This window comes from Tilletiopsis washingtonensis (assembly GCF_003144115.1).
Source record: "Tilletiopsis washingtonensis strain MCA 4186 unplaced genomic scaffold FA09scaffold_29, whole genome shotgun sequence".
NCBI classification, from domain to species: Eukaryota; Fungi; Basidiomycota; class Exobasidiomycetes; order Entylomatales; genus Tilletiopsis; species Tilletiopsis washingtonensis.
In genome coordinates, this window is record NW_020312026.1 from 206,094 (window position 1) to 232,060 (window position 25,967).

General features: G+C 68.2%; 10 protein-coding genes across 10 annotated transcripts; 4 read left to right on the forward strand and 6 right to left on the reverse strand.

The window, feature by feature from the left end:
* Positions 1-53: 53 nt before the first annotated feature.
* On the reverse strand, positions 54-834 carry FA09DRAFT_363633 (EF-hand; the record flags this gene model as incomplete). The annotated part of the gene is made up of 5 exons (XM_025745608.1): positions 54-262; positions 374-442; positions 536-560; positions 683-722; positions 811-834. Coding segments are annotated over 5 exons (366 nt in total), but the record flags the coding sequence as incomplete, so codon positions are not given.
* Positions 835-4,705: 3,871 nt separating this feature from the next.
* Positions 4,706-6,336, forward strand: FA09DRAFT_291663 (hypothetical protein; the record flags this gene model as incomplete). The annotated part of the gene is made up of 4 exons (XM_025739984.1): positions 4,706-5,566; positions 5,640-6,104; positions 6,177-6,186; positions 6,242-6,336. Coding segments are annotated over 4 exons (1,431 nt in total), but the record flags the coding sequence as incomplete, so codon positions are not given.
* FA09DRAFT_363635 (hypothetical protein) lies at positions 6,315-8,645 on the reverse strand. The gene is made up of 3 exons (XM_025745609.1): positions 8,272-8,645; positions 6,740-8,213; positions 6,315-6,681 (listed from the first exon to the last, which is right to left on the reverse strand). Exons 1-3 carry the CDS (start codon positions 8,498-8,500, stop codon positions 6,507-6,509), a joined length of 1,878 nt encoding a protein of 625 aa, XP_025594878.1. The 5' UTR covers positions 8,501-8,645; the 3' UTR covers positions 6,315-6,506.
* A 258-nt stretch (positions 8,646-8,903) lies between these two features.
* On the forward strand, positions 8,904-11,423 carry FA09DRAFT_332892 (PX-domain-containing protein). The gene is made up of 9 exons (XM_025743639.1): positions 8,904-9,344; positions 9,400-10,048; positions 10,100-10,187; positions 10,240-10,297; positions 10,352-10,711; positions 10,763-10,801; positions 10,855-11,076; positions 11,126-11,244; positions 11,297-11,423. Exons 1-9 carry the CDS (start codon positions 8,952-8,954, stop codon positions 11,346-11,348), a joined length of 1,980 nt encoding a protein of 659 aa, XP_025594879.1. The 5' UTR covers positions 8,904-8,951; the 3' UTR covers positions 11,349-11,423.
* A 177-nt stretch (positions 11,424-11,600) lies between these two features.
* On the reverse strand, positions 11,601-13,412 carry FA09DRAFT_363637 (aquaporin; the record flags this gene model as incomplete). The annotated part of the gene is made up of 10 exons (XM_025745610.1): positions 13,353-13,412; positions 13,257-13,296; positions 13,044-13,199; positions 12,962-12,990; positions 12,620-12,818; positions 12,458-12,560; positions 12,309-12,395; positions 12,180-12,254; positions 11,707-12,123; positions 11,601-11,643 (listed from the first exon to the last, which is right to left on the reverse strand). The coding sequence occupies exons 1-10, from the start codon at positions 13,380-13,382 to the stop codon at positions 11,601-11,603; spliced, it is 1,179 nt and encodes a 392-aa protein (XP_025594880.1). The 5' UTR covers positions 13,383-13,412.
* A 2,374-nt stretch (positions 13,413-15,786) lies between these two features.
* On the reverse strand, positions 15,787-19,604 carry FA09DRAFT_341956 (DUF1620-domain-containing protein; the record flags this gene model as incomplete). The annotated part of the gene is made up of 5 exons (XM_025744513.1): positions 15,787-15,893; positions 15,952-16,975; positions 17,032-18,847; positions 18,902-19,154; positions 19,274-19,604. 5 exons carry the CDS (start codon positions 19,602-19,604, stop codon positions 15,787-15,789), a joined length of 3,531 nt encoding a protein of 1,176 aa, XP_025594881.1.
* Positions 19,605-19,779: 175 nt separating this feature from the next.
* Positions 19,780-21,134, forward strand: FA09DRAFT_180402 (hypothetical protein). The gene is made up of 2 exons (XM_025739328.1): positions 19,780-20,696; positions 20,753-21,134. The coding sequence occupies exons 1-2, from the start codon at positions 20,172-20,174 to the stop codon at positions 20,999-21,001; spliced, it is 774 nt and encodes a 257-aa protein (XP_025594882.1). The 5' UTR covers positions 19,780-20,171; the 3' UTR covers positions 21,002-21,134.
* Positions 20,873-21,615, reverse strand: FA09DRAFT_332894 (hypothetical protein). Its single transcript, XM_025743640.1, has 2 exons — positions 21,017-21,615; positions 20,873-20,962 (listed from the first exon to the last, which is right to left on the reverse strand). Exon 1 carries the CDS (start codon positions 21,571-21,573, stop codon positions 21,097-21,099), a length of 477 nt encoding a protein of 158 aa, XP_025594883.1. The 5' UTR covers positions 21,574-21,615; the 3' UTR covers positions 20,873-20,962; positions 21,017-21,096.
* Positions 21,616-21,669: 54 nt separating this feature from the next.
* FA09DRAFT_341958 (hypothetical protein) lies at positions 21,670-22,962 on the reverse strand (the record flags this gene model as incomplete). Its single annotated transcript, XM_025744514.1, has 1 exon — positions 21,670-22,962. The coding sequence occupies one exon, from the start codon at positions 22,960-22,962 to the stop codon at positions 21,670-21,672; it is 1,293 nt and encodes a 430-aa protein (XP_025594884.1).
* Positions 22,963-24,078: 1,116 nt separating this feature from the next.
* Positions 24,079-25,830, forward strand: FA09DRAFT_323892 (C4-dicarboxylate transporter/malic acid transport protein; the record flags this gene model as incomplete). Its single annotated transcript, XM_025741104.1, has 8 exons — positions 24,079-24,128; positions 24,330-24,563; positions 24,619-25,150; positions 25,206-25,368; positions 25,426-25,514; positions 25,566-25,580; positions 25,641-25,712; positions 25,770-25,830. Coding segments are annotated over 8 exons (1,215 nt in total), but the record flags the coding sequence as incomplete, so codon positions are not given.
* Between the last annotated feature and the right edge of the window lie 137 nt (positions 25,831-25,967).

The following is a 25,967-nucleotide window of genomic DNA, read 5'->3' on the forward strand; positions in this document are numbered from 1 at the left end:
CGCTCATTAGCCTCACTCGCGCCGCGGCCAGAGGGGGGGGGGTGGCGACTCACTGAGCATCTCGTCGTACGTAATGGTGCCGTCGCCGTCAATGTCGTACAGCTGGAAGGCCCAGCGCAGCTTCTCGTCGAGGCGCCCGCGCGACGTCACCGAGAGGGCACAGATGAACTCCTTGAAGTCGATGGTGCCGTTGCCATTCTCGTCGAAGACGTTGAAGACGAACTCGGCAAAGGTGGACGGGTCGCCAAAGGCAAAGAAGGACCTGTGTGTGTGTGCGCAGCAAAGGCAGAGCAAGGAGGCAAGGGGGCGAGGTCAGCCTCTGTCTGAGCAAGGAGGAGATGCTGTGCCGCCCGCCCGCCCGCGCCCGACGCACTTGTACACCTTGATGAACTCCTGCTTGTCGAGCACGCCCGAGGGGCAGTCCTTGAGGAAGCCCTTGTACCTGCGCGCGGCACACGAGTAGGCGAGCCCAACGCCGCCGTCAGCCACACTCTCTTTGCGCGTGCAGCTTGCCTTGCCTCGGACTGCGACGCACCACTGCTGCAGCTCCTTGCGGTCAACTGCGCACCAGCGGGGGGAAAGAAGGTCAGCCTTGGCGGCGCAGATGAGACGCGCCTGCTGCAGCGCATGCACGGCGTGCACGGTGCTGTGGGCCGACTTGCCCGCAAGCGCACCCACTCACAGTAGGTGCTCTTCTGCAGATCCACCAGCTGCTCGGGCGTCTGTTGCGCGTGGAGAGAGAGAGAGAGGGGCATGAGCACGTGGGTGGCAGACACGGGCGCGCTGCGGGCACACGCCGGCGCCACGCACGAGCTTCGACTGGTTCTTGCCCATGGTGGTGAGCGGGTGCGGGCGAGGGCGCGTGCAAAGGGGTGAGAGGGCGCAAGTGGAGGCGAAGCGGCGGCGGCGCGAGAGAGCGGCGGGCGGTGCGCCGGCGGGTGTGCGCAAGGGGAATGCGAGTGAGTGTGCGACGCTGCGGCTGGAGGACAGCGAGAGGCAGCGGCGGTGGTGGTGGAGAGGAGCAGCGAAGCGCAACGAGGCAGCGGCGAGCGCAGCGCACAAGCCGCCGGCCAACGGCGCGCGGCGCGCCAAGGCCGCCGGAGACGCAGCGCGCGCGCCGCCAGCAGCAGCAGCAGCAGCAGCAGCAGCAGCAGCAGCAGCAGCAGCAGCAGCAGCAGCAGCAGCAGCAGCCACGCGGGCGCGCGGTGCCGCTGGCGTGCCTGCGCCTGTGCCTCCGCCGCGCGTCATGGCATCACGCAGCGCAGCATCGCCCTCGGCCCGCCAGCCTCGCCCCGTCACACGACGCAGCGCGGCACATGCCGTCCCACAGAGAGCAGAGACAGGCGCAGCAGGCCGTTCATGCGCAGCGAGCACCGAGAAAGAGGCGCGACGAGAGGCGCAGCGCTGGTCGCGGCCGTGCCAGCCGTCAGGCGCACAGAGCAGCTGCAGAGGGGCGCAAGCGATAGCGAGCGGCCCCTGCGCGCCTCTCACTCGCCCCTTGTGGCGTACAGCGCTGACGCACCGAGCTGCTGTACCTCGAGCCTCGAAAGACGCCGTTTGGGCAGCGTATGCTGGTGCTGCATGCTGTGCTGCTCGCTGCGACTCATCACAGACGAATGTTCTTCGCCTCTTGCCAGGAGAGACATCGGGCGCCGCAGACGCTGGGTGCTGCGCCGCCACCCCGCGTCCGCAGGCTGATGCTGCGGGCTCTTCTCTTGCTCCGCACCGCAGCGCAGCACAGCCACGCCAGCGTTCCGCGCAGCTGCATCAGCGGTCAGCAGCCGTCAGCTGCAGCAGCGCGCGTCCCTCACTCTCCAGAGCGCAGAGGTCAACGTCAGCTGGCAACATCGCCCCTGTCGGCTTGCTAGACGACAAGTGCCCAGAGCGGAGCGTTTGGACGAGGCATGCTTGTCAGAAGGAACCAAGAGCGGCATGATCGTACGAGAGCCACGCCGCGGCTCGAGCTGCGAGACGCTGAGGCGCGCCTCTTGGCACGCGGCACCGCCACGCCGGCAGCGTCGGCGGTGCCGCTGCTGTGCCCAAGCGTCGCAGGGTGCAAACACGGAGGCTCGCTCGACTGCATGAGGCTGATGCCGGCGCGCGGGTCCGACAGAGGCTGCCGGCTGAGGGCTGGGAGCGCTGCCTCTTGGCGGAGCAGCGGCCACGGCGAGCGGTCAGCAGATCGCGATGCGCCAAGCTGCACGCTGCTTGCGCCGTGCCGCGCCCCCACGCAGACGCCGTTGCCCACGCTGCGCCTCTCCGCACGCCCACCCCCTCACGCCCACCTCATACCCGCCATTCTCCTGCTGCAGCACTGCTGAAGCATCCGACCCGCTCAGTCTACGCGCGCGCCTCAAGCTCGTCACCGCGAGCGCCCCTCGCCAGCCAGGCGCGCCGTTCTCTCACACCGTGCACCGGTGGCGAGAGACGCCTGCCGCGCCAGCCTTGGCCCTGCTCGCTGCTGAGAGAAGCCAAGCTGCTCCGCATGGCGCCTGCTTCTGCCCGCAGCTCAGCCGCGGCTGCCGCGCCGCACTCCTCCGCGCTGCCGCCGAGCGCGCAGGCCGCGGCGCTGGCGCAGGTGCTGGCTTGCATCGCCGCCTTCCTGGCGCCTGATGCCGAGCAGCACGCAGCGCCAGCCTCGCCCAACGAACACGTCTCGCTCTTCGTCGGTCCCGCATGGCTCGATGCCCCGCAGCGCCTGGCCGCGCGCCAGGCACTGCCGGGCCTCACGCGTCTGCGTGCGGTGTGCGAGAAGGAACGTGCTGCGCTGCTGGTGAGTCGAGTGGCGCATAGATGAGCTTGCTCGGCGGCGGCCCTACTGGAACTCAGGAGGCGAGATGTTGATGCCGAGAAGGTCATGGTGCCCGAAAAGGGCGCAAGGAGACACGCGCCACCCTTGGCCGCGATCAGGAACCTCGGCTCGGCCCCTCTTGAGGTGGCGCGCTTGCTGATCCGCCTTGCGCAGTCCTCCTCGCCGCCCGCACAGTCCAACGCTCCGCATCTCGTCGCACAATGGGCCGCCGCACAGGATGCGCTCCGCACGCATCCGCCTCTGGCAGGCCTCGACGTCTCGTTCGACACGCGTGCCGCCGCAGCGGGGCCCTCGACGGGCGTGCGGCCCGCGGCCAAGGTCGACGTGGTCAGCTTCGGCGGCGGTCGGTGGACGCGTCTGATGGGAACACGAGCCTCGAAGCTGCTCTCTGAGTTCAGAGCGGCCGAGAAGGCGGCACAGCGGGTGGGCGGTGGCTTCGACTCCGAGTCGACGAGCCGCCTGCAGCACGGAGAGCTGGACGGCGTAGCCCGCAGCTGCTCGCTCTTTCGCAGCGCGCAGGAGCTCGTCGGTGCGCGCGATGCGCAGAGCAGACCGATCGAGCTCGTCATGCGCTTCACACGCATGCGTCTCGATGCCACAGCATGCGCGGAGGAGCTGCCCTTCGTCGACGCAGCAGAGCAGGAGCGCTTTGCTGCTCGGCGACGTGCGCTGCTGCTTGCGCTGCAGGCGATGCGCATCGAGGTCGAGCATGCTCCTGCTGCGCCTCTGCCTTCGAAGCTCTGCCTTCCGCAGCCGGCACACACCACGGCCGAGCTGAACCTCGACGTCTCGCTCATGGTCGCGCTCGTCAGCGACATTGCGCACATGGCGCTGCCGCATCCCGAGCGCATCGCAGACGAGTTCGTCGACGTCTCGACGCACAGTCGACACCTCGTGGAGCAGCTGACGCGCGAGGGCTCGCAGCCGCTGTTCAGGGAGCTTGAGAGTGCCCGGCGAGTGTGGGCGACGCCGGATGCGCGCGACAAGCTGCTCGACATTGCCCGCAAGGTCGGAGGCGCGGCGGAACAACGCCGTGCGAGGGCACTCTTCGAGGAGCACGGCAGTGCTGACTTCTGGCAAGGATCACGGTGGCAAGACGCTCCGCCTCGCCTCGCTCTGCCCGTCAGGATCCTGCCTGCTCAGCCATCGAGCAGCGTCGGCGCGACGTTTCAGCGTGTCGTCGATGCCCTGGAGCATCCCAGCGAGGCGACTGCGCCGACCGAGCTGACGCACCAATGCCTGCAAGAGGGCGCGCGCCATGGCCTCACCACCGCCACAGCAAACCTGGCCTCTGTGCGCTGGCTGGCCCGACAGGTGCCTGCCGATGGCCCAGCTCCGGCCCTGGCGCTCGTCGTGCACCCGCGCTCGCTGGCCGAGACGATGCGCGCGGACATCGTCGAGCACTCGGAGCCACTGGCGCCGCAAAGCGACGTGTCGACGAAGGAGGCAAGCTTGCTCTACGCTGCTCCGCTCGCTGCTCTTCCCGCTGGCGCGCACCAGGGGAGCAGGTCGACTTCGGCCCTGCGGAGATCTTCGCGTGCCGTGCTGCGGTGGCTCGACGGGCCACGGCCACGCGCACGGCTAGTCATTCGCCACTTTCGCTGGTGGCCTCTTGCTCCCGTTGAGCATGCGTGGCTTCGCGTGACGGCGCCTGTTGCGTGGCGCATGCCCGAAGACGCTCCCGCGCTGCTGCCGCAAGCCAGTCCCTCGCTGCCCGAGCACGACGAGGCGCCCGAGTGGCCGCAGACCGTGCGACAGGAGTACCGGCGCAACCGCAAGCACTGGCTGCTGCTCTTCTTGACATACGTGGCCTGGCTTTTCGGCTTCGTCTTTGTCGTGCGCAACATCTGGTACCGCGGCAACGTCACGATTGGCTCGCAGTCGCTCGACGCCAGCTTCTTCTCCTGCACGTCGGCGTACTGGCTGTACAACAGCGAGTGCGGTCTCGACGGCAGCGGCTGCAGCCCCTTCGCGGCAGACGTGCCCGTGGCGTTCCGCTGTCCGGCGCACTGTGCCAAGACGACGCTCGGCCAGGCACGCGCCGTCGGCGACGAACTGCCGGCTTTCGTGCCGCTCGTCGTCGGTGGCCAAGTCGACGCCTCGGGCTCGCGCGTCTACCGCGGCGACAGCTTCGTCTGCTCGGCGGCACAGCACGCCGGCGTCATCGATGCCAATCGCGGAGGCTGCGGTGCCCTGTGGCTCAGCGGCACGAGTAGCACGTACGAGAGTGTGGAGCGCAACGGGATCCGCAGCATCGCCTTCAACTCGACGTTTCCCGTCTCCTTTACCTTCGACGAGACGGCGCGCGGCACGGGATGCGACGACTCGCGCGCCGGCGGCTATGCGCTCAACGTGCTGCTGCTGGCCCTCGTCGGCTTTGTGCTGCGTCCCAAGCGCATCGTCTATTTCTTCACGCTCGTCTGCGTCGGCTTCTGGCATCTCAACTTCGTCGCCGAGCCGCGCCGCTTCCCGCCCACGGTCGGCGGGCCAGCAGGCGACTTTCTGCCGACGCTCTTTGGCGCCTATGTCATCTGGCGCGTCGCGGTGCGCTACGTGTGGCCGGCCTTTGCGCTCCTGCCCCTCGAGCGCGAAGTCTGGACGCAGGGCTTCTTCTGGCTCGGCACGCTGCTCGACGTCGTCTTTGTCGATGTGCCGCTGCAGCGCCTCGTCCTCTCCGACATTACGGGGCAGCCGGGCGCGCTCACGAGCCTGATCGTCATCGTCGTCGTTGTGCTGGTGCTGGCGATTAATCAGGTGAGTGTGCTGCCTGTACTTGTCCTGCCTATTGTCCGTGCTTGCCCTGCCTATGGCTGACACGCCTCGGTAGGTCCGCGTCATCCGCAAGGTCGGCGCGCTGCCCAAGTACCTTGCGCTCGCGGCTGTCGGCGGCCTGCTCATCGGCCTGCTCTCCGCCGTGCCGACAACAGGCCTGCGGCTGCACCACTACATCATCGCGCTGGTGCTCGTCTGCTTCTGCGCCTTCCCCACCCGTCTCTCGCTCGCGTACTGCGCCTTCCTGCTGGGCATGTACATTGCCGGCGTGGGACGCTGGGGCTTCGACGGCGTGATCCAGAACACGGCCGAGATCGTCGGGCAGGGCGTGTACGGCACAGGCCTGCCGAGCTTCCTGGCGCCGGAGAACTTTACGGCCGCGGCGCTGCAGGTGCACTGGAACGACTTGCCGCAGCAGGAGGCGGGCGAAGTGGCGTGGGACGGCTTCCAGCTGCTCGTCGACGACGTGCTGCGCTACATCGGCCCCGCGACGTCCTACAACCTCACCTCGCTGCTCGACGTCTACGCCGGCTCCAACACGACTGCCTTTCCTGGAGGCGCGGCGTCGCTTGCCGACACGATTCGCAGCCAGCCGCGTGAGTGTGGGCCCCATGCTCGACAGTCCATGCCCATGACTGACAGCTCTCTCTGGTGCAGACTACCTGCGCCTCGCGTACTCCGCCTCCGGCCTCTCTGGCGACTTTACACGCGCCGCAGTGGCATTCTTCAACGGCACGCTCATCCCCGCACCGAGAGGCGCGACGTGAATGGATTATTTCGTGCAGGGTCGTCACAGAGACGTGAAAGGGGTCGTGCGCACGCCAAGAGGCTGGCGGCGGTGGTGTTGGAGGCTAATATGTACAGGGCGAGCGACGGGCGCGCTCGGACGTGCGAGCAGGGAAGCTAGGCAGGGGCTCGAGGCTCATCGCCGGCCCTTGACCTCTTTGCTCCACCACTCCTGGAACGCCGGACTGCCGGGCGCACTCGCGGCAGCGCTGCCAGTCGGCGGCGGCGAGGCGGGCGTGACGCCGTAGGGCGCAGCGTCTGCACCCTGCGCCTGCTGTGCGGCGTGCCATGCGCGCGCCTGTGCTTGTGCGCTGCGATGGGTGGGAGTTTGAGCAATCAGCAGGCTAAAGCTGGCGAGGCGACACTCACGCCTGGATACGGCTGATGGCGTTGATGAGGCTGGGCGTGGCGGGCACGGCTGCCGGGTTGCCCGCTGCCGCCGGCGGCGGGCTGGCCGTCGAGCGCGGCACGGCAGCGCCGTCGGTGTACGAGTCAAAGGCCTTGTGCGGCGCGCCGTCGTGACCGACGCTGACATTGCTGCCGCTCGCCTTGGTTGTGCCCGAGAGGCCCGAGCCGGTGCTGTGGTAGCTCGGCGTCGACTCCTCAAACGGCGGCGGCGACGGCAGCGCGTAGGTGCTCTTTGCCAGCTCCGAGAGACCCGCCTTGCTGGGATGCGCAAAGAGTGCCTTCTTGTCGTCCTCTGCGTCGCTGTCTACGTCGGTGTCGTCGTCTTCCTCGTGCGTCGTCGCCAGTGCGCCATCGCGGCCCAGCGCCGAGAACTTGGCCGGGCCGCGCGAGCGCGATGAGCCAGAGCGCTTGCTCTTTGCCGGCAGCGCCGTGAGCGCAGCCGACTGGCCGCCTGCGACGTGGCCGTAGCTTGCCGGGCCGCTGCCCTGCTCGAAGAAGGAGCCGATGCGTTGCCACATGCTGGGTTGGGGCTCGAAGAGGCCCGCACGCGCCAGCGAGCCCTCGTACTGGCCCGGCAGCATGCCCGACTTCTCGTAGCGCTCCGTGTACGCGCCGAGGTACTCGTTCCAGCTCGCCTCGGCATCCTCGCCGGCGTGGCGCGAGAGCAGCAGCTGCACGGCAAAGCCCAGCACCACGCCGAGAATGGCGCCAGCGATGAGGCCCTTGAACGCCGGCGCGCCCCACGAGGGAAAGGCGCGCTCGCTGTCGGGCGCAAAGAGGAGCGGCAGCAGGTTGAGCCAGGCGTGCGAGGCGGCCTCGGGCGGCGCAAAGAGGGCCACGCCGTTGAGGAACGTCACGATGCCGATGAGGGCCGTCGTGCCGTTGAGCATGATGCGCACCAGCATCTTGTTGCGCTGCAGCAGCAGCGGCGCCGTGAGCAGTGCGGCCGAGACGGCAATGAGCACGCTGCGGATGAGCAGCGTGTGGATGCCAAAGGTGGCCGTGAGGATGATGGTGAGACACGTGGCGGCCAGCAGGCCGGAGAAGATGCGTGCCAGCGAGGCAAAGTGGCCGCAGAGGGCGAGGCCGACGAGGCCGGAGATGAGCCAGACGGCGAAGAAGGCGCCCGGCGACATGGCACGCTCCGGCTGCGGCACGCACACGGCCGCGTTGATGATGGCCGCGAGCGTGGAGAAGGCCAGGAACCCGACCGCTACGCCGCCGATGCCGCCGCCGAGCAGCGCCCGGCGCTTGCCCTTGGCACGGATGCCGGGCAGCGACGAGGCTGCGGGCGCCATCGTCGCCTTGCGTGCGCCGCGGCGCGAGAGCCAGAAGAGCGAGGCGTAGCCAGCGAAGAGCAGCAGCAGGCCCAGCACCATCCACACGATGCCGTAGATGACGGTGGCCCAGCGGAGTGCCGCCAGCTGCGCGGCCCCTGCGCAGTGGGATGAGCGCTGCGGCGCGGCAGTGCGGCGCCAGGCGCTGCGACTCACAGTCAAAGGCCGTCGACTCGGTGATGTACTCCACGGCGCCCTCTGCCGCCATCACGGCCGGCGCCGAGTGCACCGCGGGCATGGCGCCGTCGGGGTGCAGGCGCGCGTACTCGGCGAACGCAGCGGCGAGGTCGGCGCTGGAGTGGCCGTGGTAGGCGGCGGCGCCGTCGCCGAGCGCCGCGAGCTCGGCGTCGAGGGCGGCCATCTGCGCGGCGAGCGCATCGGCCATGCTGTGCGGCGGCAGTCAGGGGGCGTGAGAGCGGAGGTGGAGCAGGGGTGTGCGGCGCCGAGAGAGTGTGGGAGCACAGGCACAGGTCCGGGATGGCGGAGGCGGGTGTGAGGGTAGGAAGGAGACCCCTGTGCCTGTGATGCGCATTCATCAGGCACTCGGGCCTCGCTTGCGCCCCTCGAGGCGACTTCAAGGATCGGCGGCGGCAGGCCGGCACCGGCAGCGCAAGGGACGGCAGGCACCCTGCACCGCCTCAGCGCGCCTGCCTAAAGCATCAATCAGCCTCCGACGCGCACCAAACACTCAGGGGCGCGCGCGTCACGTGCGGACTCCACATTGGCGCAATCAGCCCGCAGCCGCACGGACGCCGGCGCGCGGCCCTATCCTCTCCCTCTCTCTCTCCCTCTCCTGCCCCCCGCACCTCGCCCTCCCTCACCTGCGCCCGGCCGGCATGTCGCTCTTCGACGCGCCGCGCTCGGCCCTGCCGCGCTGGGACGCCGCCTCCATCGACGGCTTCTCCACGCACTCCGCCAGCGCCGACCCCTGGGGCGCCGGTGGTGCGCAGCCGCAGCAGCACGCCGCGCACAGCCGCGCCCACGCCGGCAGCAGTGCCGCCTCGGCCTCCGCCTCGGGCTCCTCGTCGCGCGCCAGCTCGCCGCAGCGTCGCCCGCACAGCTGCGCCAGTGCCGGCGCCGACGACGCCGCGACCGTCGAGGTGCCGGCGCCCCTGCTCGACGCCTGGCACACCGTGGCGCCGGGCGGCGCACGCTCGCCCAGCGTGGCGCCCGAGCAGGCCGCGCGCGTGCTGGCCTCGTCGGGCATCGACACCGCGCGCGTGCAGCAGGTGCGTCGACGAAGCGCACCGCTGGCGCTGCTCTGCGTCTGACACGCCTGCACAGATCCTCGCGCTGCTGCCCGCCGGCCCGCTCTCGCTGCCCGTCTTCTGCCTCGCCCTCGTGCTGCTCGCACACATGCAGGACGGCTCTGCGCCAAATGTGTCACTGGCGCGACAGCAGCTGCGCAGTGGCGATCCACCGCTGCCTACGCTCGATCTGGCGCACCTGCCGCCCGCCAACTCGCGCTTCCGTGCGCAGGCCGGAAGCAGCAGCTGGGATGCGCCGGCGGAACGCAGCGCCGCGTCGCCCGAGCCGCTGCCGCCTTCCGTCTCTGGCTTTGCCTCGCTGCGTGCCGGCTCAGGCTGGGGTGCTTCGGCAGCTGCTGTCGCTCGCGATGCCTCCTCTCGGCCCGCACGCCGCAACTCGCTGCCCTCGAGCGCTGCGGCGCCGCGCAGTCGGCCCACAGGGCCCGAGCCCAGCGTGCAAGTGCGTCTCTCGCGCGCCCAGGGCGGCACGTACTTTCGGCACACGCTCTACACCATCGCGTCTTTCCTGCCTGGCGCACCACTGCTCAATCCCGCGTCGTACGGCGGCCGAGGCGTGGCGCACACCGTGCAGCGCCGCTACTCGGACTTTACTTGGCTGGCTGAGGCGCTCGTCAAGCGCTACCCATTCCGGCTGCTGCCGGGGCTGCCGCCGAAGCGCATGGGCCGTGAGTTCCAGCGATGCGCCAGCGTACTCAGATGCTGACCGAACGCCTCAGTGCCGCTGCCTGCGCTCAATTTCTCGACCGATGAGGGCTTCGTGGAGCAGCGCCGCCGCGGCCTGCAGCGCTACCTCCGCTCCATCGTGTAAGTCTGTCCGAAGGCCATGTGCTGCGGCTGCACTGACGCCTCGAGGCAGCTCGCATCCTGTGCTGCGCAGCGACTCGCTCGTGCTTGTCTTTCTGACCGAGACGCAGGTGAGTGCCATGCGCAGCATAGGGATTGCGCCCGATCTCACCCCTCTGCTGCAGCCGCTGGCCGAGTGGCGCGTCTCTGCGCCGACGCCCGAGCTGGAGGAAGAGGGCAACTCGCGCATCCTCACTCCCGAGGAGCTGCAGTCCGTGCCCTCGGACCTCGAGTCCAAGATGCAAGCCTCTCGCGCCGCGACACCCGGCATGGTGGAGCGGCAAGTCTCGCTCGTGCACTCGTTTGAGCGCGCCCTGCGCCGCCGCGAGGCCGAGGGCGCGGAGCACGCGCGCATGGCCGAGATGCTTGAGAGCTTGCAGGCGTGCCGCAAGGGCGTGTGGAAGCCGGAGAGCGAGCGTGACGACGAGACGGAGGGAAGACTGGCACAGGCGGAGAAGGACTTTGCGGACCTGGCCGGCGCACGTGTGAGTCGAGACGGCGAGCCTCTGCTCAGCGGGGCTGACGATGCATGGCAGGCTCAGGCCATGGCGACCGACATGCTCGAGGCTCTCAGAGTGCGTGAAGCTGCCTCGCGTGACATCATACACGGCTGACGTCGACCACGCAGTACCAGCGCGACCTGTGGTTCGCCGCGCGCGACCTGTGGGCGCGGCACGAGCGGCTCTCGCCCGACGCCGTCGAGGCGACGCGCAAGAAGCTCGAGGCCAACGCCAAGCGCCTCGTCGTGCTGCGGCAGGAGCGTGCGCCGGGCTGGGAGGAGGAGGCGAAGCGCCTGCGTGTCGCGCTCGAGGATGACAACGCGCTGGTGGAGCGTGCGCTGCGACGACGGGTGAGGCATGAGCCGAGTGGTGCTGAGCGCTTAAGCTGACGTGCGGCAGGAACACACGCGCATGGCCCTCTGGGAAGAGCTGCAGCGTCTGCACTGGCAGAGCCGCCTTGTCGAGGGCGAGTGGCGCGCACACGCCAAGCGCGAGGCGGCGCACCTGGCCGCGACGAGGTGAGCACATACAGCGACACTTGCTGCGGTGCCTCTGACGTGCCTTCCCCAGACGTGCTGCAGATGAACTCGCTGCGGCGCTAGATACCATGTCCCAGATCTGACCGGGCGCAATTACATGAGATGCGGACGCGAGAGACGGCAACGGCGGAGCAAGCATGCAGAGACGGCAGCTGGGAAAGCGTTGAGCATTGCAAATCCATGCATCAGGTCATTAGCAGCAGAGTCGTTAGAGGAGCAGGAGATGGGAGCCAAGATGGGGCAGGAGATGCAAGAGGGCAAGCACGGAGTCGCTTGGATGAAGAGAAGTGGTATGCGAGGCCCGATAGAGGGCTTTCGGCTCGGCAGACGGACGCTTAGCGGCCGAGCGCTGAACGAGCGTTGTCGATGAGCTGGACACTGGAGGGCAAGCGTGGGATCAGCGTGAGGTCTCCGACGTAGATCACAGGCGGAGCAACTCACCCGATAGACACGGAGCCGGGAGCACCGATGGCGCCGTGCTCCTGCGCATTCGGGTTCATCGAGAAGCGCGAGACGGGCATGGGGCGCACGGCGATACGCGTGGGAGCAGGCGCCGGCGCTGCGGCGCCGTCGGCGCTGAGCAGCGTGCCAGCCGAGTCGGCGCGCTCGAGGCCCGGCGCCGGCGGCTCCATCTCGATGATGACGGCGTCGCCCATGCGGATCGCCTCGCGCTGCAGCTCGTTCGTCGGCTCCAGCTCGTGCGCCGTCATGCCGTCGAGGCCCTTCGGCTCGCCGGTGCCGTCGTGCTTGTGCTTGTGGATCACCATGTACTTGCGCGCCTTGGCCTTGACCTTCTCGCGCGTGCGGTTCGGGTCCTTTGCGCTGGTATCAGCGGTATTTGCGTCCTGCCCCATAACACTAAGAGGAGGATGAGCACACGGAGGCGGGTACGAGATGGCTCAGCGCGCGCTCACATAGTGGTGTAGTCGAGACCCTTGAGCACCCCGTACAAAAAAGTTGCGCCGAGCGAGCCGATCAAAGGGCCGATCCTGCACGATCTCGAGTGAGCCAGAGCACAACGTAGATGGAACGATTGCACTCACCAGTATATCCAGAAGTAAGAAGGGAACTGAGCTGCAACAACGGCAGGGCCGAGCGATCGCGCCGGGTTGATGCCGCAGCCAGTCCACCTGATAGGAGGGCCCGGAGTGTCAGCATCGATCGGACAAGGCTCAAGGACCGGGCCACGAACAGAATTCCAAGCAGATGGCAAGCAAAGAGCGTCAGGCCGATCACGAGAGGTGCCATGAAGGTCGCAGCATGCTTCTCGGCCGCCAGCATGAGCACGCAGAAGACTTGACGCGTCCGGCGTCAGCAATGAAGCTAAGCGCTAGATTTCTTGCGCAGCACTCACTCAGGATGCCTGTGAGGATAGCCTCAATGAACAGGCCTTGCACAATAGAGACGCCCGGCTGCAGCGTCGTGGCCGTGTCGGCGACGCCGCCTCGCGGCGTGAGCGCCTGCACCAGGCCGGCGCCGGCCATGCCTCCGAGGAGCTGGGCAATCACAAGCATGATAGCGCGGAGCCATCCGCATGCGCCGACAATCCAAAGCTGCGCGAGATGGTCGTGTCAGCCGGGCGAGGACACCGCGCGGCCGGGCGCGACGCGTCCTAGGTGGTCTCAAACGCCCCCCTCCCCCCCCCAGAACGCCGCGCCCGCCTCTGCGCATCTCAACTGGTCCAAAAGGCACGTACAGCCAGAGTAATTGCTGGGTTGAACAAGCCTAGAGTAATAGGGTTAGCTAAATTGGGGCATGCAGGCCAGGGAAAGACGCACCGCCCGTGATTCGGTAGAACATCCACGCCGTGACGAGGAGAGACAGGCCGAAGGACGTCGCGATGAAGATGATGGTCTGGCTGTTGATGGTGACCGTCAGGCCGTCCGTCTGAGCGGCACTGGCACTGAAGTTTGCAGTCTTTGCGCCTCCGAGGGCTGCATGGGTGGGGGTCAGCGGCTGGGGCGCCGACGCGACGTGATCGCGCGTCTCACCGAGGAAGAGGAAGAGCGTCGTGCCGACGAACTCGCCGGCCTGGAGAAGTAATGCGATGAGCAAGAGAGCAGTGGCAGGCTCGAAGCGCAACGCACAGCGGCGATGAAGTCCTGCTTGAGATGCATGCTGGCAGAGGCTGCGCGGATGCGGGCGAGATGGAGGTGGTAGAGGGCGGATGGATTCGTCTGCTGACCGAGCGTGCAAGCTTTAAGTATTGGCCAGCGCCTGCGAGCGTGCCGCCAGCAAGAAGCTGCTGCTGCTCGAGCATCATGCTCGTGGCCGGGCCCGAAGCTCAGGCCATGCGGCACCAGGCCCTTGGCACCCTCCGACGTCTGCGCGTCATCCGCCTTGGGAGCTCCAAAACAGTTCAAGCTGCGCTGGTGCTGCGTCACGGCCGCGTGGCAGCAGCGCTGCACATCGGGCGTCCGCGCCGGCTGGGTGTGGCTGCAGCAGCAGACCGCAGCGGCGAAATGATTCAGACTCCTCCGCGGGCGTCCCACGGCCGGCATCTGCGGCGAGGCCCGTGTCGCCGTACTTGGGCGGGAGCGGGAGCGGCCAAGGGCCTGGCTGGCGCAGAATACCGACGCAGAGGAAGCGTCATGCGCCCTCATGGGGGCCCGCTCGGCGCGCTGCGATGCATGCTCGGCGCGCCTGAGATCGCGCGGCACGCTGCAGCGCAGCAGCAGCATCAGATGCAGATGCGTCCCTGAGCGGGCAGCAGGCCACCACTTCCATTCGCCTTCCCCGCCATGGTTTGGCACTGGCATCCACGTCGGACCAAGTCAGATCTCTCTGCCTGACGCTTGCTTGGGCCACCATGGCAAAAGATCGCAGGTGCCTCTCGCAGCTAGCCGACAGCCGACAGCAAGCAGCTGCATCTTCTCCGAGCGGATGCTTGCCCCTGACCAGCAGCTGCGCTCAACATCCACCAGCGCATCCGCCTGCACTTTCCTCGCCTCTGTGACCGTACTTGCTGCGAACCCTCGGCGGTGCTGCTTCTATTTCTGCGGAGTCTGGCGGGCCCAGTTCGCCGGCCCTGACTCAGACGGCGCGGCACGCTTGTCGCGGCGCTTAGCCTGCCAGCGCTGCCGTCAAGGCAGCGCTCAGCATCCTCCATGCAGGGCTCAGCATCGCAGACGAACGGCCGTCGGCACCTGGAGCGCTTCTGTCAGGCCCGGCCGGAGGCATCGAAGCACCTGAGGCTGCAGGCAGCCCGCGTCGCGTCGCGTGCGCTGCACGAGGTGACGTCAGGGGCTTCCGCGTTCCGCCCTCGCTGCCTTCGCCGCGAACGCCCGTGCTGCGCCTCGGCGTCCACGCCGCGCCGCCTGCATTTTGCGCTCGCTGCGCCTCGAGCAACGGGACCGAAAGCTGCAGTGCGCTTGCCGCTGCATGACGCCAGCCTGGCCGACACCCTGCAGCAGCAAGCGGCGCAAGAGCATCGCACGGCAAAGTGCTCCCACGCCACAGCACTCGTCAAATCTCAGTGACGGCGCCGCGCCGCCCCAGCCCCTGACCCGACTGCTGGCTGCGTCTACAACATCAGGTATTCCTGCATGCCGTCTCGACAAGCAGCGAACAAGCAAGAATAGCCAACACTCGTGGACTTCTGTCATTGCTGCGGCTCCCGCTGAGCTACGCTAATCATGCACCCCGGCGCCAGCTGAGCCGTGAGCGACGGCCGCCCCCACGCGTCCCGAGCAGCTCAGGGAAATAAAACAAAGGTCTGAGCGACAGCTCTGGCAACTGGGTCTGATGCTAAAGTGCCGCATCTGAATTTTGCGATCAAACGTCTGCGATATAGCCGAAGTGATGGCAGCGGGCTTGCGTTGTGCTGCGGCCGCGGCGGATGCCTGCCGACCGCTCGACGCGACGCGCACAGCCGCCGCAGCTCTCGTGAAGCGAGTGAAGCAGCTTTGCATGTGTTCTTTCCACGGTCTCAACACCTCTTATTTGTTGCTGCTTTTTGAAGCATCATTCGAAATATATTCCCATGCTGAGATATGCCTCTCAGCTCTGCGACTGACTTCCGAGCGACTTCGCGCAGACGTCCTCGCGTCCGCCGCACCGCGCACGGCCGGCACTCGGCTGCGCGGTGTTGCTCCGAGGCCGGCCTGCCCGATGCACCGCCGCCGCCCGCCGCTGCCACTTCCAGATGCGGCAGGGCAGCGGAGCTGCTCCCTCTTCCTGCTGCGCCCACTCTTACTCAACCCTCATCTGCACGCAGCTGCAATCTGCTGCGGGGGCTGACTCAAACTGCCTCTGCGACTCAGCTGCACCCCCCTGTTGGAGGATCGACATCGGCCTGCACGCTCGGCCCGAGAGGCTGACCGTTGCGTGCGGGTGAGGCGGCGAGTGCTTGAACGTGCCCCGATCACCTCGAACAGGCTCGGCTGCCGTCTGCCTGCTCGTCTGCTCCACCTTGTCGCAGCAAGCCTCCCTCTCGCCTCAGACGGGCAGCGAAGCTTCTATATGTCATTTGTGCAGCGCCCGCCGCGGCTGACCATCCTCTTCCTGCGCACAGCGCGACGCTCACCAGCGTGCCTTAAGCACCTTTGCCTTGACCATGGGCCGCACGATGATGAGGCCGCCGCTGAGCGCCGCAATGGTGAGCAAGAGCTGCGCCTTGTTGAATGTCGCTGTCGAGGATTAGCGTCAGCTCTGGTCTCGACCGTGTCTGTGCGACGTGCGACTCACGCGACAGCATGTCAAACGTGCCGCTGGGCGCCACGCGCGTCAGCAGCTCGTCGAGGCCGGCGACGTACACCACGCTCGAGCTCTCCAGCATCGCCGAGGCCGTGACGATGAGCTTGGCGCCCTCGATGCGGTACTCGCCGCCCACGTCCAGGCGCGGGTCGTTGGGGATGTATGCGTCAAAGGTGGCGAGGCCCTCCTCGAGCTCCGTCGTCGTCGCCTTGCGCCCGACGGGCCGGCGCGGGTCGAGCATGCGCCGCGGCAGCGCAAAGAGCGAGCCGTTCGACGTGGCGAGCAGCAGCGCCTTGACGGTGACGCCGTAGCGCGTGCGCGTGTGGCCCAGTGCGCGGACGGCAAAGGGCACGACGTACGTCTGCGCAAAGGCTCGCACTGCAGCAGGCGATGCGGCGTGTCCGTCGTGCGCAAAGCTCGAGCGCTGCCCGCTCCACTTCCACGTCTGCAGCGAGCGGCTCTCCTCCTCGTACAGCTCGAGCGACAGCAGGCGCGTCTCGGGCTTGCTGCTCTTCGGCGACGGTGCATCGAGCTCCGACGCGGCGGCGTCGCTGCTCGCCTCCGCGGCGACCGTGTACGTCACTGCGACCCAGTTCTCGGTGAACGTGGCAAGCAGCTCGCTGTCGGGCGTGAGGTTGCCGTCGGCGATGCGCGACGAGTAGAGCACGTTGCCGGCGACGCCGTCGACGACGTAGACCGTGGCCGAGCGTGCCGCAGCCTCGCGCGTGACAACGAGCAGGGCATGCGGCGAGAGGTACTTGTACATCGTCTCGCGCGTGCCGAGCACCTTGCCCTGGCTGGCGACGACGTCGCTCGTGGCGCGCGACACGCTCTCTACCACTTCGCCGTCGGCCAAGGGCAGCTGCCAGACAGGTACCGTCTGTGCCGAGGAGCCGGAAAGCACGGCGTAGCCAGTCAGCCGCTTGCCCTCGTCCGAGACGCTGCTGAAGAAGAAGGACGGAGCGATCTGCGCAAAGGCGCGCAGGACGGACGGCGACTCGGGCCAGATGCGCAGCTGCGATAGTTGCTGTCAGCCATCGACGCGGCGGCAGCAAAGGCCGCAGGACTCACAGCTCCCTCCGCGTCAACGGCGCCGAGCGCCTTCTGGCCCGTCTCGGCGCCCTCGACGGGCAGCACAAAGACGTCCTTGGCCGTGCCGAGCAGCAGCGGTGCGCCCGTCTGCGTCTCTTCGCCGTACAGGAAGTGTCCGGTCAATGGGTTAATCTCCCAGATGCGCAGCACCCAGTGGCCCTTCTCGAGCACCTCGGCCGCGATGGTGACGAGCGGGCCGAGCGCCGCCGCCGCTGCTGCCTCGCTGTCGCCGGCAGCAGTGCCAGAGGCCGTGACCGCCGCGCCGACGGGACGCGTGACGCTGAGAAGGCGCACTTTGATCTCTGGCGGGGCCTTGCCCTCGCCCGTGCCAAAGCCGACCAGGCTCTTCTCCCACAGATAGTGGCCCGTCTGCGTGTCCTTGGCGTACACCTTGCCGAACTTCGAGACGGAGACGAGCACCTTGCGGAAGCCCATCTTGTCGCGATGCAGCTGCGCCACATCGCTTGCGTTGGCATAGCGCGGCGCCAGCGACGACGGCGGGAGTGGTCCCTCCGGCACGGCAGTCGTGCGCGTCTGCTGGCGGCGGTTGCCCACCTGAGGCACGACCTTGGGCTGCGCAGGAATCTCTGCGGCCTGCACGCCGCCGGCCGGCGCCTTGCTCTTCGGCACCGTGGCCACGGGCGTGGCACGCGGCGCGACGCCCGAAGCCTTCGACTTGACCTGCGGCGCCTTGGGCACAATGATGCGCGGGTCGAAGCTGAACTCCAGCACGCTCGAGACCATTCCCTTTGCTAGCTGGACAGACCAGGCGGGCGCACGTCGCAGTGCCACAAGGTGGCGCCCCAGACGGTCCGGGAAGCGTTCGCCCTCGAGCACAGCGCGCACGGCGGCGGCGGCGCGCCTCTCCTCGACCGTGGTAACGTTGCGCGAGAGCTGGCGCTCAGGCAAGTCGACGAGCACGGCAGCAACGGGAACAGTCGTGCCTTCCTCGAGGATCCACTGGTGCCGGTCCTCCTGGATCATGCGCAGCGAGCCAGACGACGTGGCCAGCACGGCGCGCGTCACGAGCTGGAAGGGCGAGACGGGCGAGACCTCAAAGGGCGCAGCGAGCACGTCGCCGTGCAGGTCGTGGTCCCACTGGAAGCTGTAGCCCGTCACCTGGCCCTCGCCGTCGTTGGCGTCGACCCAGTAGACGTGGAAGTTGAGCAGGTGCTGGTTGGGCGAGAAGAAGACGCGATTGATGTAGGCGTTGCCCTGCTTGTCGTACGCGCCGCTGTATACGGCGTCCTTGGCGTCCTCCTCGAACTCCCAGACGGCCTTGAGCTGCACGTCGCCCTTGGCGCTGCGCACCACGCGCACCACATCGGCGTGTCCGTCGTCGCGCAGTGCCACGGCGATGCCCTTCTCGCCCATGCCGACCTCCCTGAGCGCGACAAACTTGCCCACGCGCGCCTTGAGCGTGTGCGTCGAGGCAGAGACGAGCGAGGAGGCATGCAGCGTGCCGTCGGTCGCGATGTGCAGCGCATGCGGCTCGAGGCCAGTCGGCTTGGCAGGGCTGGCGGGCGAAGTGGGCCCGAGCGGCAGGACGACGACGTCCTTTGCGCCGCCCGCCTTGCCCTCGCCGCGCCATCCCTCGAGCTCGCGCGGCGGCGAGACGTGCCCGAGCTCCTTGGTGCCAATCAGCTCGCCCGTTTGCGGGTTGAGCGTGTGAGAGGAGAGCGTGTAGGACGAGGGGCTCGACGAGAGCAGCGACGTATGCGGCGTCAGCGAGAGAGCCCACAGTGCATCATGCGCGGGCGACGGTGCCAGACGGACGAGCGAGGCGTGAGGAGCACTGCGGTAATCTCGGTGAGCATGACAGACAGTGCGAGCGCAGCGCGGCACTCACGACTCGCGCACGTCCCAGCGCCACTCCTCGACGCCCTTGTACCCGGCCACACGGCGCACGCGGCGAGCGCCGTCGAGCAGCAGCACGCGGTCCTGCACGAAGGCTGCGTCGCAGCCGGGGTGCGCAAACTCGGGCACGACGGCGTCGGCCAGCGAGGCGGGGAAGGAGAGCGGCGCAGACCACAGCACGTCGCCGGTGAGGGCGTGGTGGAGCGAGGCGCGCGTCGCGCCCGGCCCGGTCAGGTAGAGAGCGACTGCGCAGAGGCGGTGTGAGCTACAGGGGGGCGAGCGCTTAGGTGCCATCTCTGGCTTGCGCAGATGCCACAGCCGCAGCTGAGAGCGTGCCTTGCGGCCCGCGCCGACGACGACTCACCGTCCATGCCCGTCCAGAAGCCCTGCACCTCGTCGGTGTGGTTGAGCACGCGGCGCCAGACGATCTCGCCGTTGCGCGGGTTGAGCGCGCCGACGGCGCCCTGCTGCGTGGCGACATAGACGGCCGTCTTGCTCTTGGTGCCGGGCGCGGGCGCGACGGCGGGCTGGATGCGGTGGAAGCGCGGCGTGCGCCACTGCGCCGCGTGCGCCGCCGAGTCGACGAGCGGCACGCCGATGTGCGCCACGTGCTCCTCCAGCGGCTCGGCACTGCTGCCCAGCGCAGCACGCGCGGCGCAGAGGAGCGAGAGGAGTGCCGGCGCGAGGAGGCGCATGGCGAGTTCGGCGGCACGAGGGGCGGTGTTGGTGTGAGAAGCAGTGAGGGGTGAGAGGGAGCAGCAGCTGGAAGGACCCGGCGCGGCGCACGGACGTCGGCCGGCGCGCACGCCGCTGTGCTTAGTCAGCAGACGACATCTTCCAGGCCTCGCGCCTCCAGCTTCCACTTCCTGCTCCTGCGTCTGCTCCACATCCCACCTCACACTACTCGCTTGCTCGCGGCCACCGCATTGCCGAAACTCACATTCGCAAGGCCCGACTCCCACCTTCTGCGCTCGCTTGCCCTTCCTGTCGCTCAAGCCTCACACCCGCCTTCTCTTTGCGCCATGTCCGCTGCCGAGCTCTCCCTCGTGCTCGCCGCGCTGCAGCAGACGCCGGCACTGCGGCCCGACGGCCGCTCGCTGCAGAGCGTACGGCCGCTGCGGCTTGCCTCGCGCATCGTCGCTGCCGCTGCAGGCTCGTGCGAAGCGGAGCGCGCCGGCACCGTGGCGCGAGCGGTGGTCAGCGCCGAGGTGACCGAGGGCGAGCCGGCGTGGAATGTGGCCGTCGATGTGTGAGTGCCCGCAATGAGGAGAATGCGCGAATGTGCGGTGCAGACGGAGCCCTCCTGGGCACTTGTGGCTTCGGCGGCAGTACTCTTCTCGCATCGCCCAATTGCGGCTCCTCGTCGACCACCCGCTGAGCACCTCCACCTCAGGCCTGCACATCTCGAGAACCAGTCGCTCGCGCACCTCGTGCGCAGCATGCTGCTCCCTGTCCTGCCCGCGCCGCCCGCGCCACTACAGCCTGCCAGCAAGACACGGCGTGCTCTCTCCTGGACGCTCTCGCTCGATGTCTCGCTGCGCAGCGTGCAGGGCGGCAACGCGGCCGACGCGCTGCTGGCGGCGGCGTTCGGCGCCGTGGCGTCGGCCGAGCTGCCGGCCACGCGGCCAGTCGGCACGAGCGCTGCCACGGCGCCTGCGGCTGCCGGCTCGGGCGCAACGGGCGACAAGATGGGCCTGGAGCAGGGCCTGGTGGGCTTCGAGCTGGCCGAAGGCAGCGTGCCGCTCAAGGGCCGGGAAGAGTGGCCGGCGGCAGTGACAGTTGCGCTGGTGAGTGCTGCCGCGCGGCATCTGCCCCCTCGTCAAGTCTGACGCTGCGCTTCTAGCTGCCGAACGGCACACATCTGCTCGATCCGTCGCCGCTGGAAGAGGCGGCGCTGCCGCCGCACGTGCGCGTGCTCGTGCTTGCCTCGTCGACTGGGCGCATTCGGGGAGCTCGCCTGCTTGCCGAGCCTGAGAGCAGCATGGACGAGGGCGAGGAGGGAGCGGCAACGTGGGGCGCACTAGGGCCAGAGCGGGTGCGACAGGGCATCAGGGTGAGTCGGCCAGCTGCCGTGTTGCATGCGTCAGGCTGATCTTGGCCTCCGCAGCTTGGCACACAGTACGCGCAGCAGCTGCATGCCGCACTTTTCACGCAGCTTGAGGAGGTGTCACAATCATGATTGCTCCATCAGACGCCAGCTGCTCCCACACGGCGCTCCGTGTGCGCGACAAAGAGCGCAATCGCGACCCGCTCGATCTCCTTGCTCTCACGCACGCGCTTCTCGCTCGCGCGATCAGCTTCCTTCCTCCAACGCCGCATTGCCGCCAAGCTCATCGGCGGCGCATCCTCGCTGTCGGACGTCGTCGTGTCGCTGTCTTCATCCTCAAGGCGCGCTTGACGGATGAGGGGCTCGCCAGCGGCGTGCTGCTCCTCTCGGACAGGCTCGGGCTGCGGCGCGCCACGTGAGCCCGAAGCTTCACTGCCCGTCCTTTTGCGCTTGAGGGACAAGGACTCGCTTGCTGCCACTTTGAGGAGCATCCTCCGCAGATCAGGCGCGGCATACAGCGCAAGCAGCGTGCCAAGCGCCGCCAGATGGATGCTAGGCGTCTTGTCTGACGCGGACGCAGACGCATGCAGTGGAACTTCCCAGCCCGGCCTCGGCATGCAGTCGTGCGCTTGAGGAGAAGCCGGGTTGGCTCTGCCGAGAGAGGGCCGCGTGACTACGCTTTTGTGTCAGCTGAGAGAGCGGCAAGGACGGGGCTACTCACTGTGCACGACATTTCTCGACGGCGTGACGAAGAAGACGTGCATGTCGAAGAGCGCGTGCTGGCACCTGCTCAGGAAGAGGCCGTTGTGTGCGGCATTGATGCCGGCGTCCGATGTGCGGCACAGACTGCCGACTCGCGGGTCGAGGAAGCCGAGACGAGGTGCGCGGCCATCGCCGGGGAGCTCCTCTTTACCGAAGCGCTGTGAGCGCGCGGCAAGCGCGGCTTGGGCGTCTTCGAAGAGCGCGCCTCCGATGAACGCCGGGATGAGATGCGCTGCGTCGCACTCTATGAGATGCTCGGCGCCGAGTGCGCCCGCGCGGACCTGCCAAGAGCCGTGGGGGCTGCGCCCGCGGCCACGCCTCTCGCTCTCATCGCTCAAGGCCTGGCGCAAGTCGCCTTTCGCAGTCTTCGCGCCAGTGAAGTGCAGAAAATTGTCGGCCGCCGTCGTCAGGATCGCTCCGAAGTCAGCGTCGCCGACTTGGGCAGCCCTGTCGAGGCGAGCAGCAACGCTCTGCATCGCCTCCTCGAAAGCGATGAGTTCGTCCTCGGTGATGCTGAGCGTCCACGCCGACTCATTACGGCCGGGGATGACGGACGGGCCCGAGAGGCGTGCAATTGCTGAGAGCGAGGAGAGGACCAGGTGCGCGTTCGAGCTGTCGACCTTGACCTCTGGCTGCTGGCCCAGGCGCAGGCGCACGCGGCCAGCGTCAAGCAGGCCGCGGCGCTGCCCGTCCCCGAAGAGAAGCGGCTGCGGCCCCACGAGCGGTGCGTTGGGCCCCAGGCGAGGCTGCAGGCGGTCCGCATCCGCATAGACCTCGAGGCCGAAGAGAAGGGCGACGGGAGTGAGGGCGAAGTCGGCGACGGTCCAACTCGCGGCCGGCGGCGCGAGCAGTGTGTTGAAAAAGTCGTCGGAGTGAAGATTGGCCTGCTTTTCGATGGAGGCGTGCGCCCATTCTCTGTCGGCATAATGAAGCATGTGAAGCTGTGCGAGAGACGCCACACGCAGGCGATCGGCAGCGTCACTCTGGGCGGCAGCAGCACTGCCCGACGCTCCGGCATATGCTTCAGACGTGCCGCTGCTGCGCCACGCCTCTTCCGCCTCTCCGTCAACAGCGTAGAGGAACTGGGCCATGTACATGGCATCGGCGGCGGGCTCGCCGGGTGAACGCCATCGAGCCAGGGACTGGCGGATGCGCTTGTCCGCAGACGCTCTCGAGATGCCTTCTACAGCGACAAAGACCTCGAGCGTGTGATGCGCGCGGGGCGGCGCCCCCGAGACGCTCATGCTGACGAAAGACGGAGATGGATGTTGTACGTAGGAGAGTGGCGGCGAGCTCCACGCGCGATCGCCAGCCCTCGCCGGAGGGAGTAGAGTGAAGAGGGACCCGCGGCGACGTGCTTGCGTCGTGCGCAGAGAGGAGAGGGCCGAGCTGTGGCGCAGGCGACGCGTGGCGAGGGGCTTAGGCGGTGGGTTAGAGAGGCGACTTGGGCGAGATGCTTGTGCCTTGTGTGTAAGAGGGAGCCTTGAGCGTGAGGTGGGAGTCGAGAAGGCAGAGCGGCCTGCGGTGCGACGCACCTTGTGTAGCCGCCCGGCAACGCCAGACGGCTGCGTCAACACCGCAAGCAGCTGCCGGCCGGAAGAAGCAGCAGCCAGTTGCAAGTTGCATGCTCGCGATGTGCCGCTGCCCTTGCTGGGACGCAGCTGCCAGATGCGTCGCAGATCGCAGAGTGCATTCCCATGTTCAGCTTCGCTCTTGCGGGATGCGGCAGCTGCGGGCAGCCAGAAGTAGAGCAGAGCGGCGCACCCGCGACCCCTGAGTTGCGGCAGCAGCCTGCAGCCGCGCAACGGCAGCGCCAGAACGAGCCATGAATCGAATAGCGAATAAGAGCGCACGAGCCGAGCCAAAGTAAGCGAAGGCTGCTTGCGCCTGCGCGCTGCGGCATGTCGCAGCACATGTCGAGTCCAGAGGCGGTGCCCAGGTCAGGGGGCAGAGGCGGGCGGCGCCCCTAGAAGTAGCCTCCCCCAGCCGCACGGCTGTCGTGTGCGGCGGCGGCCGTTCCCACGCGCTCCGCACGCCATGCGCGCCCGAGATGCGCCACCGCCGCTCCTGCCAAGGCCCGGCGGGGCCTGTGCAGCCGCTGCTTCTCCTCACCCACCACCTCCTCCACGCGCACCATGTCCCAGCGCACCGCCGAGCCCGAGTGGGCCGACGACGACGACGACGACGGCGGCGCGCGCGGGGCAGGCCCCTCGTCGTCGTCGGCGCCGCCGCACGCGCCGCCGTCCGAGTGCTGCGTCGCGTGCCAGGCGGCGTCGCACGAGCGCTCCGACGACGAGCACGGCGCCGCCTCGCCGCTGCGGCCCGCGGCGCCGCTCTCGCGTAGCGCACGCGCCCGCAAGATGCTGCGCACGCGCGTGCTCAACTTCACGCCCAGCTGGTTCAGCGTCAAGTGAGTGGCACGGCACAGAGGCCGGAGGCTGGACGCGGCCATGGCACTGCCGGCTCGGGTCCGCTCTGCTGCCGGCTCGGGGCTGCTCTGCTGCCTGGTGGGCAGGCACGGCTGGCTCCGCCGCTGGTCGCAGCGACCCGCAGGCTCTTGCTCCGCTGCCGCTGCCGTGCGCCTGCTCACTGCTGAGCGCCGCCTCCGCAGCATGGGCACGGGCGTCGTCTCGATTCTGCTGCACGAGCTGCCGTTCCAGTTCCGCGGCCTGGGCATCATTGCCAACATCATCTTCGCGCTCAACGTCGTCCTCTTCGTGCTCTTCCTGCTGGCGACGCTGGCGCGCTACCTGTGCTTCCGCAACATGCTGCGCCTCATGCTGCTGCACCCGGCGCAGTCGCTCTTCACCGGCACCTTCCCCATGGGCCTCGGCACAATTGTCAAGTGAGTGGCGTGCCGGGTCTGCGCTGCGTCCTGCAAGCTCACGTCGCCTCGCCAGCATGATTGTGCTCTCGCTGGTGCCCGCCTGGGGTGCACAGTGGGCATACGTGGCGTGGGCGCTGTGGATGGTGCAGTCGATCGTGTCGCTGCTGACATGCATCGGCCTGCCCTTCCTGCAATTCACGCGCCACGAGCTCGCCTTCTCGACGATGGCGGGCACGTGGCTGCTGCCCATCGTGGCGCCCGTCGTGAGCGCCGCGTCGGGCTCCGTCGTCGCCTCGGTGCTGCCGCCCGCGCACGCACGCTTCACCCTCATTGTCGCCTACATCCTCTGGGGCACGGCCGTGCCCACGTCGCTGCTCGTCTTTGGCATCCTCTGGGCGCGCCTCGCCATCCACAAGATCCCGCCGGGCAGCCTCAGCGTCAGCGCTTTTCTGCCCGTCGGGCCGTGCGGCCTCGGCGGCTTTAGCATCATGAACCTCGCCGCCGTGCAGCGCCACCTGGCACTGCGCGGCGAGGCGGCGCTCGGAGGCGCGAGCCTGTACGACGCCCGCGAGCAGCTCATGTTTGCCGATGCGGTGTATGCGGGCGTGAGTGGTGTCGATGGCGCGCCGCTATGTGTTGTGGCTGACGCATCTGGCGCAGTCGATTGTGCTGGCACTGATCATGTGGGGCTTCGGCTTTGTCTGGCTCACGCTGGCAATCGGGAGCGTGGTGCGTGTCGCTGGAGTGAGAGCACCATCGCCTGCGCTGACCACGCCGCAGTGCGACATGGCATACATCGAGGGCGGCCTGGCCTTCAATATGGGTGAGCAGCACACGCAGCGGGATGACCGAGCATGTGCTGAACGCATCCCCTCCACAGGCTGGTGGGGCCTCGTCTTTCCCCTCGGTGTCTTTGCCCTGTCGACCAACAAGCTGAGCGCGGAGCTGGATTCTGGAGCGCTGCGAGTGGTGCGTGCTGCGCAACGCCATCTACTCCTCAGCTGACACCCTGCCGTACAGCTTGCCACGATACTAGTGCGTTGCCTCCTGCAATGCGCGAGATGCGCTGCATGCTGACCTGGACTCGCTGCACAGACGGTTGCAGTGCTCCTCCTCTGGCTCCTCTGCCTCTCGCTGACCTCGTACAAGGCTGCGACTGGCGAGCTGGTGCGTGACGTCGAGAGCACGCGCGTCTCGCATATGCTCACGCCGAGCGCCACGCAGTTCCACTCGCCCTGCCTCGCAGCCGTCGGCGGCGAGCCGCCATCATCCATCGGGCCATCGCGCCAGTACTCCTACACGCCGCGTCCGCCGCGCAAGGCGTCGAGCCGAGCCTGAGAGCAGCATGGACGAGGGCGAGGAGGGAGCGGCAACGTGGGGCGCACTAGGGCCAGAGCGGGTGCGACAGGGCATCAGGGTGAG

Excerpts from the sequence above, each read along its gene's own strand:
- FA09DRAFT_332892 (XM_025743639.1), top strand. The coding sequence starts at position 8,952 with ATGTCGCTCTTCGACGCGCCGCGCTCGGCCCTGCCGCGCTGGGACGCC. Across the intron at positions 10,712-10,762 it reads CGGACCTGGCCGGCGCACGT|GCTCAGGCCATGGCGACCGA; the intron begins GTGAGTCGAGAC and ends GATGCATGGCAG. Across the intron at positions 10,802-10,854 it reads ACATGCTCGAGGCTCTCAGA|TACCAGCGCGACCTGTGGTT; the intron begins GTGCGTGAAGCT and ends TCGACCACGCAG.
- FA09DRAFT_180402 (XM_025739328.1), top strand. The coding sequence starts at position 20,172 with ATGAGGAGAATGCGCGAATGTGCGGTGCAGACGGAGCCCTCCTGGGCA. Across the intron at positions 20,697-20,752 it reads CGGCAGTGACAGTTGCGCTG|CTGCCGAACGGCACACATCT; the intron begins GTGAGTGCTGCC and ends CTGCGCTTCTAG.
- FA09DRAFT_363635 (XM_025745609.1), bottom strand. The coding sequence starts at position 8,500 with ATGGCCGATGCGCTCGCCGCGCAGATGGCCGCCCTCGACGCCGAGCTC. Across the intron at positions 8,214-8,271 it reads CGAGTCGACGGCCTTTGACT|GGGCCGCGCAGCTGGCGGCA; the intron begins GTGAGTCGCAGC and ends CCCACTGCGCAG. Across the intron at positions 6,682-6,739 it reads GCCATCAGCCGTATCCAGGC|CGCACAAGCACAGGCGCGCG; the intron begins GTGAGTGTCGCC and ends CACCCATCGCAG.
- FA09DRAFT_332894 (XM_025743640.1), bottom strand. The coding sequence starts at position 21,573 with ATGCCGAGGCCGGGCTGGGAAGTTCCACTGCATGCGTCTGCGTCCGCG.